This window comes from Carassius gibelio, chromosome B6 (genome assembly GCF_023724105.1).
Source record: "Carassius gibelio isolate Cgi1373 ecotype wild population from Czech Republic chromosome B6, carGib1.2-hapl.c, whole genome shotgun sequence".
Classification (NCBI taxonomy): Eukaryota; Metazoa; Chordata; class Actinopteri; order Cypriniformes; family Cyprinidae; genus Carassius; species Carassius gibelio.
The window spans coordinates 3873859-3890010 of record NC_068401.1 but is presented as its reverse complement, the minus strand read 5'-3'; the positions used below and the strand labels follow the sequence as shown (position 1 = coordinate 3890010).

At 34.4% G+C, this 16152-nt stretch overlaps 2 protein-coding genes across 2 annotated transcripts in view; one reads left to right on the top strand and one right to left on the bottom strand.

Annotated features, from left to right (window-relative positions):
• The window catches only part of LOC127959368 (extended synaptotagmin-1), a 25729-nt gene extending 13460 nt beyond the window's left edge, over positions 1–12269 (top strand). The window contains exons 23-52 of the mRNA XM_052558505.1: positions 530–601; positions 696–782; positions 889–1035; positions 2018–2121; positions 2552–2714; positions 2803–2979; positions 3061–3143; positions 3407–3455; positions 3576–3665; positions 4038–4133; positions 4686–4757; positions 4846–4932; positions 5039–5185; positions 5401–5567; positions 5661–5781; positions 6503–6603; positions 6721–6829; positions 6965–7141; positions 7220–7302; positions 7584–7632; positions 7723–7812; positions 7905–8000; positions 8264–8335; positions 8457–8543; positions 8764–8910; positions 9022–9161; positions 9247–9378; positions 9794–9902; positions 10191–10240; positions 10388–12269. Coding sequence (XP_052414465.1) covers positions 530–601; positions 696–782; positions 889–1035; positions 2018–2121; positions 2552–2714; positions 2803–2979; positions 3061–3143; positions 3407–3455; positions 3576–3665; positions 4038–4133; positions 4686–4757; positions 4846–4932; positions 5039–5185; positions 5401–5567; positions 5661–5781; positions 6503–6603; positions 6721–6829; positions 6965–7141; positions 7220–7302; positions 7584–7632; positions 7723–7812; positions 7905–8000; positions 8264–8335; positions 8457–8543; positions 8764–8910; positions 9022–9161; positions 9247–9378; positions 9794–9902; positions 10191–10240; positions 10388–10415 — 3132 coding nt within the window. The 3' untranslated portion in view covers positions 10416–12269. The remainder of the gene's footprint in view (positions 1–529; positions 602–695; positions 783–888; positions 1036–2017; positions 2122–2551; positions 2715–2802; positions 2980–3060; positions 3144–3406; positions 3456–3575; positions 3666–4037; positions 4134–4685; positions 4758–4845; positions 4933–5038; positions 5186–5400; positions 5568–5660; positions 5782–6502; positions 6604–6720; positions 6830–6964; positions 7142–7219; positions 7303–7583; positions 7633–7722; positions 7813–7904; positions 8001–8263; positions 8336–8456; positions 8544–8763; positions 8911–9021; positions 9162–9246; positions 9379–9793; positions 9903–10190; positions 10241–10387) is intronic.
• On the bottom strand, positions 12270–16152 carry LOC127959369 (eukaryotic translation initiation factor 6-like). The gene is made up of 7 exons (XM_052558506.1): positions 16009–16152; positions 15314–15455; positions 14349–14434; positions 13945–14120; positions 13571–13747; positions 12810–12991; positions 12270–12714 (listed from the first exon to the last, which is right to left on the bottom strand). The coding sequence occupies exons 2-7, from the start codon at positions 15418–15420 to the stop codon at positions 12705–12707; spliced, it is 738 nt and encodes a 245-aa protein (XP_052414466.1). The 5' UTR covers positions 15421–15455; positions 16009–16152; the 3' UTR covers positions 12270–12704.

Genomic DNA, 16152 nt, shown 5'->3' with positions numbered 1-16152 from the left:
TTTTTTAAAATTAAATTGATTAAAAGGGGCAGTAAAGACATACATAATGTTGCAAAAGATTTCTAATTCAAATAAATCCTGTTCCTTTGTACTTTATAGTAACCGAAGATTGCTGACTAAAATGTATCACAGATTCCACAAAAATATGAAGCAGTTTTTAACATTGATAATAATAACAAATGTTTCTTAAGCGGTAAAACCAGTATGATTTCTAAAGGATCATGAGCCATCCAAGACTGGATCTTGCATTACAGGATTAAATTAGATTGTTTAAATATATTAAAATGCAAAACCGTTATTTTTAAAATGGTAATAATATGTCACAATAGTTTTTGTTAAAAAAATAATAATAATTCTGACTTTGTGAGCATAAAACACTTCCCAAAATCTAAAAAAATTTGGACAAACCTCATACCATTGAACTGTAGTGTATTCCAACAACCGTCGAACAAAGTTGAACACTGAAATGAAACATGTCTGAAATGTGTCCGAGTTGTTCTCTTAAATCTTAATGTCTCTGTGTGTTTAGTTGAAGAAGAGTGGAAAGGATCCTAAAGTTGGTGCTGAGCTGATCTTGAGAGGAACTTCTCGTAGAACCACAGTAAGAAGCTGTTTTTGCTGTCGAATTGATTATTGATTAATGATGTGTGGATACAGTTGGCTTTCCTCTTCTTCACTGACACTGTGTGATGTAGGTCTCTGACCGCACCAGCTCTCCCCAGTGGGACGAAGCATTTCACTTCCTGGTTCGAGATCCATTGAATGAAGACCTTGTCGTGAAGGTACGAGAATGCAAACAGCACTTTTCTGTTATACAACTGTTGTGTTTGGCTTGCAACGCACCTTAGAACCTGACCTTAACCTTTCTACCTCACTCTTTCTCTTCAGTTGTCCCACAACTGGGACTTCTCTCTGGGATCTGTGGTGATTCCCATCAAAGAGCTTCTCTCTGAACCAGATCTGATGCTGGACCAGTGGCTGGATCTGGATGGAGCGTCACCCCAGAGTCAGATTCTGCTGAGAGCTCAGCTGAAGGTAAAACACACACACAGACACAAAAAGTCTCTTCTGCTTACCATTTATCTGATCAAAAATACAGTAAAAATAGTAATATTGTGAAATATTATTACAATTTAAAATAATGGTTTTCTATTTTAATATATTCTATAATGTAATTTATTTTTGTGATACAAAGCTTAATTTTCAGCTGCCATTATTCTAACTTATTACTATCCATTGTTTTTTTATGATGAATATGAAGTTCAAAAGAACAGCATTTATTTGAAATTGAACACTTTTAAAACATTATAAACATCTTTACTCTCACTTTTGATCAATTTAATGCATGAATTCCTGAATAAAAGTATTAATTTCTTTTAAAAAAAGTGCTCATAAAAAAAAAAAAAAATGAAACCGAATTTTTTTATATTCCATCAACAGATATTCATTCTTGTTTTAAGCAGAAACTCATTTCATTTAGTTCACAGAAAACTTGTTTCTCAGAAAACAATTACCTTTTTTGCATCTTAAATAAATGTGTCTTGATTTAAGGATGTTTAGATATTTGTATTGGAATACAGTAATATAGAAGATATTCCGTTTTTGCAGTGCATGCAAGATTTAATTCCATGACTGTATGAATTTAAGCCTTAAATTGTAGAAGGGTGAATAAAGAAGACCTTTTTTAAAAATGGCAGAAACCCTTTAATCATAACCATTTTATTCAGTTTCACAAATAAACAAGACTTCTGTGTCATGTCGCTTCTCATGTAAAGGCATCTTGATTTAAGATTTATTCAAATTATTCATTAAAATTATTTTCTTTAATTGATCTTAAAAAAGTTTTTTTTATCAAAAAAAAAAAAAAAATCTAGCAACCTGTACATTCTGCAAAATATCCTTTAAAAATAAGTTTTCAAATAGAAGACAATACAGTTTGATCAGAAGTGCTTGAAGATGGTTTAAACTGTGCCTTTGAAGTATTTTGTACTTGATGTGTTGTGATCTTATGTTGTAGATTCTTTGCCCTAAAGAGACGGAGAGCTCTGAAGACCATGAGGAGCCAAAACATCCGAAAGCGTCCAGTTTTAAAAGAAAACCGGAGGAGGAATTAGTGCAGAAGTGAGAGGAGGAGCATTTCAAATCATAGAGTTCCTCAAACATTTCTTTATTAATCATATTTAATGAACAGTGCCTTAAACTGAAGTTCCTAATTAAAATAAATAGATCTGCAGAACTGACAACTGATATTTCATTTATAATTTCTCTTAAAAATGTATGTTGAAACCCATCAACTGTTAATAATAATAGTAAGAATTAGTAATAATTGTAAGTGTGTAACAAGTAACAAGCAAGTGTGGTTGTTCATTGGTTGTAGTTGAAATGAAGTGTATTTATGGATATTTATTGATTGATGTCAAAGAGGAACAATGTTTCCTGTTCATATCGTTGCATGTTATGTATCTTCTGTGGCCATATAAGAGCGAAAAGACAATAAACTTACTTTGATTTTGACTTTGAGGTGTGTGTCTGTTTTTTGGGGGGGTTTTAGGTCTAGTATTGAGGAGGTCCCACCATCTCCTGTAAGCAGGACCTCCTCTGTGTCAGTCCCAGAAGAAGAGGAAGTCCCTGAGGTCACGGAGGTCCCAGAAGTTTCCAGTTCAGATGACCTTCGACCCTTGCACACCAGCCCTGACCCCAGCTTTGGTGCCAAGGTGAGGAATGTTCAGATGGATGGTGGACTGTTTATATGGCTTATAAATGCAAACATAGCAACACAGTGGGGTGATTTGATGTTTTTAGGGTGTGCTCCGCCTCCACCTGCTGGAAGCTCAGGATCTGGTAGCGAAGGACAACATGATGGGAGGGATGGTGAAGGGGAAGAGCGACCCGTACGTCAAGATTCATATCGGAGACACAACCTTTAAGAGTCATGTGATCAAGGAGAACCTCAACCCCACCTGGAACGAGATGTATGAGGTGGGTTTAGGTCTTTAGAGGTTTAGTTGATGTTAGAAATGGTTTTTAAAAATAATATCATGTAATCAATGCTTTTTCCAGCTGGTTCTGACCTCCAGCTCGACCTCTGATGTCCTTGTGGAGGTTTTCGACAAGGATATGGACAAAGATGACTTTTTAGGGAGGTATGTGTGTCGATATTGCAAACTAAAACTATATAAAAAATCTTTGTGTTCATTGAAGTTAAGCTGAAATCAAATTTAAATATTAAACTAGAAATGTTGCCTTAATACATTTAGCCTAATATAACTTAATAAAAACAAACGGAAATATGTATAAATATAAAAGCTAATTTATTACCATTTATGACTACTCTGTTGTATGTCTGATGTGATGCTGGTCCATGTCATGTAATACATGTTTTCATATGAATGTTGCTTGGCCACAGGGTGAAGATCAGCTTACAGGAGATCATTCAGTCTCAGCTGACTGACGAAGTGAGTAATTCATCACTAACATCTTTCCTCATTCTCTTCAAAGTTCTCATTTTGAGCAATTAAGACATATTGATTTTTTCATTTTGCAAGTTTCATTGTGTTTTTCTTTCTTTGTGTCAGTGGTTTTCTCTGAGTGATGTCAAACACGGCCAGGTTCACATGATTCTGGAGTGGCTTCCCACAGTCACACAACCTGACAGACTACAACAGGTGTTATATTATATTATATTATATTATATTATATTATATTATATTATATTATATTATATTATATTATATTATATTATATTATATTATATTATATTATATTATATTATATTATATTATGCAGATTTATGAATGATTTATGTTTTTGAGTTTAGAAATGAGTTTGGTCTGTATGCAATCCATCTAAATGATCAGAGTAAAGTGTTTTATTTGGTGATTTAATTTAATGTCAGATCAGGTTACATGATTTTAAAACTTAATAATCAAAAATATTATTTGAATTCATTTTTTTTTTATTAGTATGTTTAATGTGAATGTATTTTACGCCGTTTATTTTGGTGTTAGAATCTCTTTTCTTTGTTTATTCACATGCAGGCGCTGCAGTTACAGTCCGAGCATTCGTACCAGAACAAATCTGTGCCATCAGCAGCTCTGTTCTTCATTCTCTTGGAGAGAGCTCATGACCTGCCGGTGTGTCTCTTATACACATGAACCCACACAAATACAGTTATGCTATATTCGATGGAGCTGTCTTAATACTAGAGCTTGACCGATATATTGTTTTGCTGATATTATCGGCCGATATAAGCCTTTCGCCGATATATCGGTTCAGCGAATATACTGCCGATATTGTTTTTTTTTAAAGAACATATAATGCAGATATAATTGAATTGAATTAAAGTTGAATAAACTTTAACTTTACTGCTCAGTGCACTGATGTTAAACTCATTTTGGATAGTAAAGTGTATTGTTAAATTGTTAAATTAGATATTAAATAGATATCTCCATTAGATATCTCTGTCACGTCTCTGTTTGATCACCACATTTGAGTAATCATAGCAAGAAATCTTTATGTATATATATTCTGTTTATGTATATACAGTATTCTATATATAGAGTCAAATGTTTGGACAAACGAATGGGAAAAGTGTCCCAATTTTTTTATATTTAATCCATAATATCGGTATTGGCCCCAAAAAACCAATATCGGTTGGGCTCTACTTAATACTGTCATGTGTGCAGCTGAAGAAGAGTGGAAAGGAGCCTAAAGCTGGTGCAGAGCTGATGTTGGGTGACATTTCCCATAAAACCAAGGTGGGAATTTGTGCCTTTTGTGAAGAATCAGTGTAGAGTCAGTTTCTGACCCTTAATAAAAGCAACTTCTTTGCTGTTCTTTTTAAAGGTGTGTGAGCGCTCCACGTCTCCTGAGTGGAGTGAAGCTTTTCACTTCCTGCTTCATAACCCAGAAGAAGAGATTCTTATTATAAAGGTAAAATAGATGGAGTTTTGATATTTAGATATTTAGGTAGTTGACATGATATAATCAATGTTTTAAACATTATGGACACATAATTTTTTCTCTCCTTTCCTCGCAGCTTTCAAGTGACTTTGAGCAGCCCTTAGGCTCAGTGGTTCTACCAATCAGAGAGCTGCTTTCAAAGCCAGATCTACTGATGGACCAGTGGTTGAGTCTGGATGGAGCAGGTCCTGACACTCAGATTCTTCTGAGGGCACAGCTTAAGGTCCAACAATGATTCTTATTGCTTTCTCTAAACAGTAATGGGATTAACTTACTAATGGACTTTTTCAAATTGTCATTTCAGTTATAAAAAAAATATATATATATTGTGTATGTATCTCTTGCAATTAGTTGCATCTTGATTAGATTCATGTTTGTGCGTCAAACTGAGACCAGCAGACATTTGTAAATATATAAATTACACTTGTTTCATATCAGATTTTGGACTCAAGATTGGATACAAGTGTCCTTCATCGTAAAAAGCCTGTTGTTGAAAAAGAGCATTCAGTGGGTGAACAGCACAAAGAAAAAGCTCCAGTCGCTGTTGAACTCTCACAAGCTGCAGTCAGTAAAGTGTCCGAGAAGAAAACACCACCAACAAAAGGGTTCGATTGTTTTGTTATAATTACAGATTTAATAAAAGTAATTTAGCTTTATTTTGAGAACTAAAGCAGACTGCTTGTGTTTGTGATGAACAGGGTGAGTGAACTGGCAGCCTCTACTTTACCACTTCCTGAAGAACATCAGAAACAAACAGACACCCATGATAAAGATGACCATCACACGCCATCTGTACCCAAAACACAGCCTGCCCCTGAGGTTAGTTTGTGTGTACAGCATCATTTACTTAAAGATTTGATTTTAATTCATTATTCATTTATTAAATATAATATTTTATTTTAAATTAATTAAAATCTATAATTATTTTAATCATAATGTCATTATTTCTATTTTAATTAATTTAATTTTTTTTTATTAAATTATAAATTATTAAACTTATTAAATTATTACATTTTATTTATTACATTAATTGAATTATTTTAATTTATTTAATTCAAAATGTTGGTCTTTATACCAACTTTATACACTTTATATTAGGTTGCATTAACTACTATGTATTTATATTTAAATTAATAATTTAATACGATGCACTTATTGCGTACATATGTGTTTTTTAAATTGTACTTATATTTTTAAATACTTGCATGTTTTTTATTTAAATTATTAAATATGGCACAATAAACATTATTGTTTTGTTGAAAATTAATGGTGGTCATATTTTTTATTTTATTTTCTATTGATTTTACTTGTGTTCATTTAGTTTAATTGAAGCACTATTATAGTTTTTAATGACTAATTTTAATTGTACATTTTAGTTTTTATTTGAGTAAATACAATAATAACGTGTTTAAAATATTTGATTTTGAGTAAACAAAATAATTTTTATTGATTATTTAATTGTTTTAGTTGTAGTTAACTTTGTAGTTTAGTTAACTTGTAGATAACTATAATAACTCTGATTATATCTTGTCATTTACAGGATCTCAGTAAAGTTCCTGATTTCACTCCCAGTGAAGGTGGATACATGAAACCAGTCAAAACCTTTGGATCAGCCCACGAAGAGCAAAAACCAGAAGAGCAGTGAGTTCAAGATTTGATATAACCCTGATTTAGCTTTCATTAACATCATAAGATATTATTATTACTCATAATAATGAAGGGCCATCATGTAAAGAATGATTTCTTCATGTTTAACAGGTCTCACATGAAGGTTTCCCCCAGTGCTCCTGCAGAGGAGACAAAAGTCAGTAGTTCTACAGACGTTCGACCCCAACAGACCCGCCATGACCCCAGCTTTGGCACCAAGGTGAGTGGTACACTTCTGGATCATTTAGCTTCCTAAATCAGGATACCATTTCTAAGGATGCTGGAACATGTCCTGCTTGGCAGGATGACTTCAGTATTCTTCTGATGTTATGATTGTTTCATGTCTGTCCCACAGGGGGTGCTGCGTATCCATCTTTTGGAAGCTCAGGATCTGGTAGCGAAGGACAACATGATGGGAGGGATGGTGAAGGGGAAGAGCGACCCGTACGTCAAGATTCATATCGGAGACACAACCTTTAAGAGTCATGTGATCAAGGAGAACCTCAACCCCACCTGGAACGAGATGTATGAGGTGGGAAGGCTTGGAAATGTAGTTCAGACAAAACAACGTTTCGCAGAAATGTCTGTAATGGCTATGATTTTTTACTAGATGATTCTGAGTCCTGATCATAATCTAGACGTGAAGTTTGAGGTCTATGATAAGGATTTTGAATCCGATGATTTCCTTGGAAGGTTAGTACATTTACAACTACCTTTACTCATAATAGCACCAAAACCAGATTTCTTGCTTATTACTTAATTTTGCGGGGACAACTAGACACATTTGCCATCCATTTCATATATATCATGTTAGTAAAAAAGGCCAAACAATTTTTGCTGTTGATTTTGGAATGAAATATGCACCAGATAAATCTTCATGAAATTTACTCAACACATTTAAAAAAAAAAACACTTTATTTCAGATGCTATATTCATAAAATAAATGACTTTTCACTTTGTCTTCATGTGTTCAGGTTCAAGCTCAAACTCGGACATATCATCAGTTCCCAGTACAATGATGAAGTGAGTATTAAGATACTCTAGAGGCTCTGGTTTGTAAGATCATAACACAATCAGCACATGAACCTGTCCCCGCTGCCTTTTCTTTTCCAGTGGTTTACTCTGAATGATATAAAACATGGTCGAGTCCATTTGGTCCTGGAATGGCTTCCCACCTCAACACAGCGGGACAGATTGGATCAAGTCAGTTTGTCATGAAAGCACACAGAGTCTGTTGGTTGTTATAGACAGTATATATATAGAAAATTGACATAATATTACTATTTTTTTACTAGGTAATGAAGATGCAAAGCTCTCAGACCTACGAGAACAAGTCTGTGCCGTCAGCAGCGCTGTTGTTTATTCACTTAGAAAGAGCTCATGATCTTCCTGTGAGTCTGTGTACTTCTGCACACGAGCAGTATCCTATCATTTATAGAGACTGCATTGGAAAAAATCTATTTCTAGTCAATGCTAAATAAAGTAGAATATGTTTGAATTTGTTTCCATGTTTCAATATTTTAAGCTATTTAAAAAATGTATTTATGTATGTATAATAATTTATATGTATATATAATATATAACATAAAATTACATATATTTTTTATATATATAATTATAAGGTGTCATTAATTCTTGATGTTTAAATGTCTAGATGAAGAAAAGTGGAAAGGAACCCAAAGCTGCTGCTGAACTTGTTCTTGGAGGAGCCTCCTATAAAACCAAGGCAGGAGACTTTTAGCTATAGTAGTAATCATGCAGTCTTATCAAAAGTTAGGTTATGTATAATTTATTTGTAATATTTTAATATATTTAAATGATTTTTTTCTGTGCTCTGGCATTTAAAGGTGTGTGATCGCTCCTCTTCTCCTTACTGGAATGAAGCATTTGACTTTCTGGTTTATGACCCCAAAAAAGACATACTTGTCATTAAGGTGAGGATATTTTAGTCTGAAATGCAGTTAATACCATTCTGTGAAGATTGCATGCATTAAATGATGCACTGAATAATAATCAACTAATATTCAGCAGCTGCAGTATATGATTGTATATATTTAAACTTGTCATTACTGTATACACCTTAGTGTCCTTCATGTTAAGTACACACTTCACTCTCGTTCAGTCTCTCATTTGATTTACTGTCATTCTGAGCAGCTCTCAAGCGCCTGGGACCAACCCATGGGCAATTTGGTTCTTCCAATCAGAGAGCTGCTTTCAAAACCAGATCTACTGATGGACCAATGGCTCGATCTGGATGGAGCTTCACCAAAGAGCCAGATCCTACTCAGGGCACAACTGAAGGTTAGACAGCTTGAGCTATCTGCACTCATTTTGATTGGTTGGTTTAGTCACTCAGCCAAGAAATAGTATCACAATGCTGTAGATATAATCAACATTTTTTCTTTTATCCAGATCTTGGATTCAAAAATGGCTGCTTTAGTGGCCATGGGTTCAGGTCCAGTGTTGAGTAATAAACAGGCGGCCAAAACAGGTCAGATCAAAATCTCCCTCTCCTTCCAGAAGAAGCTGACAGTGATCATCCATGCATGCAGGTCTGGTGTGATTAGAAACCGTTTTGACTCATTTAAGTTTAGAAGTCTTCTCTTTAAGTCTGAAGTTTGTGTTTGTGTGTATCAGGGCTCTGGTTACATCATCTAAGGACAGCTTAGACACCTACGTCTCCCTCATTCTGCTGCCGGATAAAAGCAAGGCCACCAAAAGAAAGACGGCTGTGAAGAAGAAAAATCTGAACCCTGAGTTCAATGAAAGGTTTGTGTGTGCGTGTGTGTGTCACTCATGAATAAGAGAGATTTAAGTGGGTTGTGATCAAGTTCTGTGAACTATGTACTATGGTAATACCTTACTTTTGCTTTGGAGCAATACATTGGAGATTTTCTTTATCATAAACTAAATGTTTGCATTTAAGCATCTTTTGTCCTCGTTGCATTGCGCAGAGTTTTTCAGGGAGGTTTCTTGAAGCGTCTTAGAGACGTTGCCGCAGTTCTTCTGGATTTAGTCTGCTGTTGTCTGACTCCTTGTGCAAACCAAATCTTCATCTTCAAACAGTGCATTGTTTAAATCTCTTTTGATCTTTATGTTCTGAAATGTGTGAAGTGGTTTCAGATGAGTTTTTATCAGACCCTGACCCAGTGAGTGTGTCTTAATCTACAATGTTGTTCTGTAGGTTTGAGTTTGATTTGAGTGTGGAGGACGCCCAGAGACGAGAGCTCAGTGTTTGTGTGAAGAACGCATCCTCGTCCTTCATGAGTCGAGACAAAGACGTGATCGGCCAGGTCAGTCTGCCTGGGCTCACTTCAGCTCTACAGGAATATACTGTACTGCAAAAAACCTCAAATCTATGTGCACAAAATTGTGACTTGTTTTGAGAGAATTTATCTTGAATTATAAGTTACTTTTATGTTTTGTAGTAAATGTTATAAATATTTTACTGTTTATAATTTTATAATATGATTATTTGGATTTTACAGTTATTTATATTACTAATATTTAATTTAAATATCACATTTAAATGTCATTTTACAGATGTTAGTGTTTCATTTCTTGTTGATTTATTCTTTTAGGTGCAGATAGACCTGGGACATGTTGATATAGTCTCTGGAGTCACAGAATGGTGAGTTTTTCTCCTTGTAATACACAAACATGCAAATATTTTCTCTGAGCAACAATTTCCAATGTAATTTTGTTCTGATTATCTGTTGAAAGACAATTTTTATTTTTGGATGAATTGTTCCTTAAATAGTTTTTCTTTCTCGGTCAGGTTTGATCTGAAAGAAGAGCAGAACTAGCAGCCAGCGTTTAACCTCTTCCTGAAGTTCTTCAGGTTAACTTTGCTGTCACGTATCGCTGCCAGTGCTTCCCTTCCACCTGTTTTTATAACTTCACAAACACACACATATTTCTTTCCTCCATCTTTTGATCAACAGATGGTTTTTGAGTGACAAGATTATATGATATAATTGAGCTAAGTGATTTGAACATATTACTGCATTGACAAATCAACTTTAGAGTATTACATCAGAACTGATATATCAATTTTTGATATCTGTATAATTCAGTATCAGATGACTGAATGTTAACCGTATGGACATTTACAGAGATGTTGAGCAGGTGTCTGGAAAGAGTCTCGTCTTCATGTGCAGATTGCAGGACGTTGCATTTGTTTAAGTTCAGAAGGAAAAGGATGTTTTTTAAAAAATGTAAACCAAAGAAATATTTCTTTTACTTTATTGAAAATGAAAGGATACATTACTAGGTCTAAATGTACAAATTTATGAAGTATTATAATTGACAGAAATTTGTGCACCAAAAATATAAAGTGGTGTTATTTAGACAGTCTACAAATGACCACCTAAAAACTATTTAAGATATTTAATGTGCCATGTATTGTGTTGCATTTGGATGAATAGCTGCTGTTAACAACATCCATGTGGCTTGTGCAACTTCTGTAGTCCATTTTGATGCCAAATATCTAGAAACTCAATTTTTTTGGCTAGAAATATGACTTTAACATTTGCATGTTTGATTTTAGGCCTTAAAAAAAAAGGGTTAGGGTTAGGGTTATTTTGTGGTCATTTTTATTTGCAGTCATTTATGTTACCATTTATGACAGTCTATATAGGGTTACCAAACTTTTAAAAACCTTGAAACAACAGAATTTAAATTAATTTCCAGGCTTAATCTACAATGTTAAAGTCTCAGTTATTTCTAAAGGGAGTATACATTTCTGGTTGAGACACTGAGTTTCAGAGTCATATTGAATCCAATGCACTGAGCTGCATTTAGAGCTCAGGCTCTACTTTTCTTTTTCTCTTTAGAGATTTTGTACTCCATGTGTGGTTGTATAAATCACTTCCTTCCAAGGATTGGTACCCAGGTTACAAATGAAACTCCAGAAATATCTAAAATGATTTGAATGATACTTCACTAATAGTTGGATACCGTGATAATGAACAACTGTAAAAGTTGTGGAAATTCATTAGTTAAAAGGGTGGGAACCTTATATAAGAGCTAGTACAAAAGCAAATGCTTTTGCTAAACTTTGTTTACATTTTCATGATTTTTCATGTTTATAATATACTTAATCTAGAACTACCATTCAAAGGTTTGAGGTCAGGAAGATGTTTTAAATACTTTTATTCAGCGAAGACAAATTTAATTGATCAAAGGTGACGTTTATAACTTTACCAAATATTTTTATTTCAAATAAATTCTGTTCTTTTGAACTTTCTTTTCATCTAAGAATCATAAAATAAACATTTTACTGTATTTTTGATTAAATAAATGCAATACTGGTAAGAATCAGAGACTTAAAATCAGACAAAAAAACCATAGTCCCCAAACATTTGAACGGTAGTGTAAAGTATTTTTTTCTTGTCATGTTTACTTTACTAGTTTGAGTTCATATTTTGCTGCAGTCCATTTGTTTTCTATCACTGTGTGCATGTTGCTTATACTTTCACAAGTTTTATTTTCTACACTATAACATGCTGTAATGTTTCAAGGTTTATGTGCAAACTGGTAAATACCAAAGAACCAAACCATGCTCAAGGCAACCATGTTCAGCTGAACTGCACTATTCATACTGCCACATGTATTATCTCATATCCACAGCTGTCAATAAAACATTTATGGCATCAGAATGTTGTCATAAGGCTTTTATTGATATTCAAACTGCATAAGCAACATAAAAATCCCTAAAAAGGACCTTCTGTGGAAATGTATGATTTTTATTTACCAAACCAGTCTATGTTGATCATGCACAGCTTTATTGATGCTGCATTGTGTGAAACAAACTCTACATCTGCCACCATTTAATGGTCATGTGGTCTATTTGTGTGTGTGTGTGTAGTATGTGAAGTGATTTACAGATCAACTCAGCCCCTCAGAGATTTTGTCTTAGTATTTTACAAAAAAGTTCATGAATATACATGAATATTAGAATGACAACATGTTTTCTCATGGCATAAAGACAAAAGAGTGTTTCTCCCTGAAGGGAGACATAATCAGTCTTCAAACAGTCTAATAACGACTTCCAGGTCCATTTAGGCATCTTCCCACAAATACAGATTTCAGTTTTATGTGAGGCTGGAAAAAAAGAAATAGTGAAGTTTACTTACATTTGAAATGATAATCAGAAATGTTTTACTTGGATAAACTATATGTATTTCAGCAGACCATACCTGTCGATGAGCGAGTCTCTCATGGTAGTAGCGATGGCACTGGGCTGTGTTTCACTCAATCTGAAGACGCTCTCGATGACGGACAGCTCAGTGCTCGTGGTGTCCAGCCCACAGAAGGCACACCAGTCGTTCACCACCATACCAGCAGCGATCACCTCACTCCCGCGGTTCACCGTCCCAGCCTGCAATCAGTGAAGTTATCAGTGAGCCAGCATCAGTGCAAAGAAATCAAGCAGTCCCTCAAGGGAAGGTTTCTAACAAAAAAAAACTACTTTTTTAAGTCTAGGGTTTAACGATATACGGAATAAGTTTGCCCCTATTAAATCATTTCACATACATATTTAGATAAATACTAAATAAGGCTGAATATGTAGGATTGGTAGAATCAACTATCACTGGCATTAAATTGACAAAGATTAACAAAAAACTAGTAGCTAACTATGGTACATGTTGATACAAATTTTCAAACACATCCTCTGTTGAATGTATTTAGCATCGACCCAGAGTACGAGAAATGATAACAGTGTTTCTCATCTTAGTAAACACCACTATTTATACTATTCAAAAGTTTTAACATTTTTAAAAGAAGTCTCTTAATCTCATCCTAGCAGCCTTTATTTGATTAAAATTATTATTTCTTTCAACAACAACAAAAATATTTTGAACTGTATGTATATATTTTTTTTTAAATATAATTGGTCAGTAGAATTTCATCGAGTGCAGATGAAGTGATTGTCAGATATTAGAGAGCGGTCACTCACCACTAAAGGTACTTGCAGGAGTGATGAGAGTTCATCTTGATCTTCTATGGAGGTTTTGGGGTGGACGAGGCCTCCCTGGTTACTGAAGGCACAGTAACTACCCACAAGCACCTGCTCCGCAATCGTCTGTCTGAACACTTCCACCTTAAGCGTGTCTGCAAGAATCTCTTCTGTTTCCTGTGGACAATAATTCCCTGAATTTAATACAAAAAAACACAATAATAAACTTTCAACTTTCTATAGTTTCATGAATCTTAAGAGGCTTTTCAGAGAATTCTAAAACATCACTGGGAAATAATATAGAGCCATTAAGACCATTTAAGGTTCGGAGAAAGCGCTGATTTCAGAGCGTCTTCCATTAGGGATGTTCTTACTCGGTCAAGATCAGGATGAACTAGAGCAACGTAGTCGTTACAAGCGATGACGTTCCCCAGCGCAGAAAGACGCTCTTCTACTCTCTGAATGCGCACTGGATCTGGCAGGCAGTTCCTAATGTGCTGTAACTCTTGATCTGTCGTGTTGTTGGGCACCAAGAGACCGTGACGATTTCCTGCAGAAGAGAATCCCGAGGCGGATATCATACATCACATATGAGGACACAGAAGTGTAACTGATCTGATCTAGCTTCTTATTTTAAAAGGTTAATTTTATCACAATAAAGGTCTTGGTATATTATTTACTGAACCGTCTGTATTTTGATCAACATACAATAAATAAAAAAATTCTGTTAAGCAATCACAAATTTGCTAAATAAACTGGACTGGATACATTTTCTTACCCACACACATTCTGCCAATAATTCTGCATCCTGCTATAGAGGCATGTACAACAGGCATCGTTTCTGACAGTTCACCTTCAAAGACACTGTGAGGAAAAACAGACATTCATATTATATATACCGTATTTTTCGGAATATAAGTCGCACTGGACTTTAAGTTGCATTTATTTCGAACCGAAAGAAAACATTACCGTCTACTGGCTGTAGACGGTAATGTTTTCTCTTGGTTCATTTCTCTCGGTTCATGTCAAATTAATTTTGATAAATTAGTTGCACCTGACTATAAGTCGCAGGACCAGCCAAACTATGAAAAAAAGTGCGACTTATAATCAGTCTGGAAAATACGGTATACGCACACACGAGGGATGTGACGAGATCTCATGGCAAGAGATCCATGGTCTCGCGAGAACGTGACATTAACCTCTCTACAGCAGCGATCAAAAGGAAAGTATCTTAACACGTGTATGTATTGTAACGCAATATCCTCTGCCTGTTTAAAAAAAAAAAAACATTTTTTTGTCATTGATTCGTTCATTTAAAAGATTCTAATTGAGAATCAGGTCTTTATGAATTGAGACACTGACTCCATTTAATTATTTTTTTTTTTCCAAATGTATCTTAAAAAAGACTTTAATCAAGGAACATTTTGTCAGAACCACTAGTAAATTATTGTTTTTAATTTTTTAGAATCATGATCTCCAACTTATAGGCATATAGCTCTAGTCTACATGCTGTTTATTGCTGCATATAATTCATAAAAATAGAAGTTTAAATTCATAAAGTACAAGTTGATTTCAAAATGCAGCTACATTTTTTGCATTTATGTTTTTCAGTTAAATAAAAGACATTTTTTCCTATACATTTCATCATGAGGATTTCTTCAAAACAGTCTAAACGTCTCGTCACAGGCCTATTATACAGACACACACACATCAATATTTTCAGTAATCTAATTTATGACTCACCTGTAAAAGTTTTCTGAACCCCCAATCGCCACCAAACAATATGTGTTTGTGAGCTTGGCAAAGCATCCAATTTCATTATTCTTTTCAAAAGATGCACGGACTGCCATTTTTCTGCTATTGAACTGATCAAATCTGCCTGAAACTGATAACGATAAGAAGAAGAAAAGAAATAGGGTAACGTTAGATATAAAACAAACATTAGTAACAGAATATAGCGCATATACGTCATATAATTATGATCGGGTAAATTGTGAGTTCCTGCTCTAAAATTATGTTTTGATCAAAACAGAAACATCAACATTCATATTTCAATAGAGAATTATTATAAAGGATAACAATAATTTCTAAACAGTGCTACTCTCGGATTAAATCTCATTTTTGTATCTCGTTTTGATAAGATTTGAGAGTCTATTATTTTAAAAATATGGGACTCTGTGGCACCATGATTAGTTGAAATAATTCTCAACAAAACCTCAGGGTTAAACTCGTTCTCAGTAACTCTGATTTAAAAAGTAATGGTCCAGGTAACGTTAGCTAGCAGTCGGCTAAATGAAGTAATCTTAACGTCTTATTCATTAAACGCTATCAATTATCTGTCCTCTAATACCAACGCAGGTTAATAATGCATATTACATCCTAAATGTAACAAGTTTACGATAAAATACATAGCAATTAAACAGTAATCTCATATTTACCGATTGTCACTCTGTGTAGAAGCGTGGACAGCCGAGAAACACGTGTCACGTCACCTCTTCGACGTGCTGACGTCAACGCGTTACGGTACGTGATACGTTAGCCCATGTTGTCATCTCATGTTAAACACTACTGCCTTTGATTCA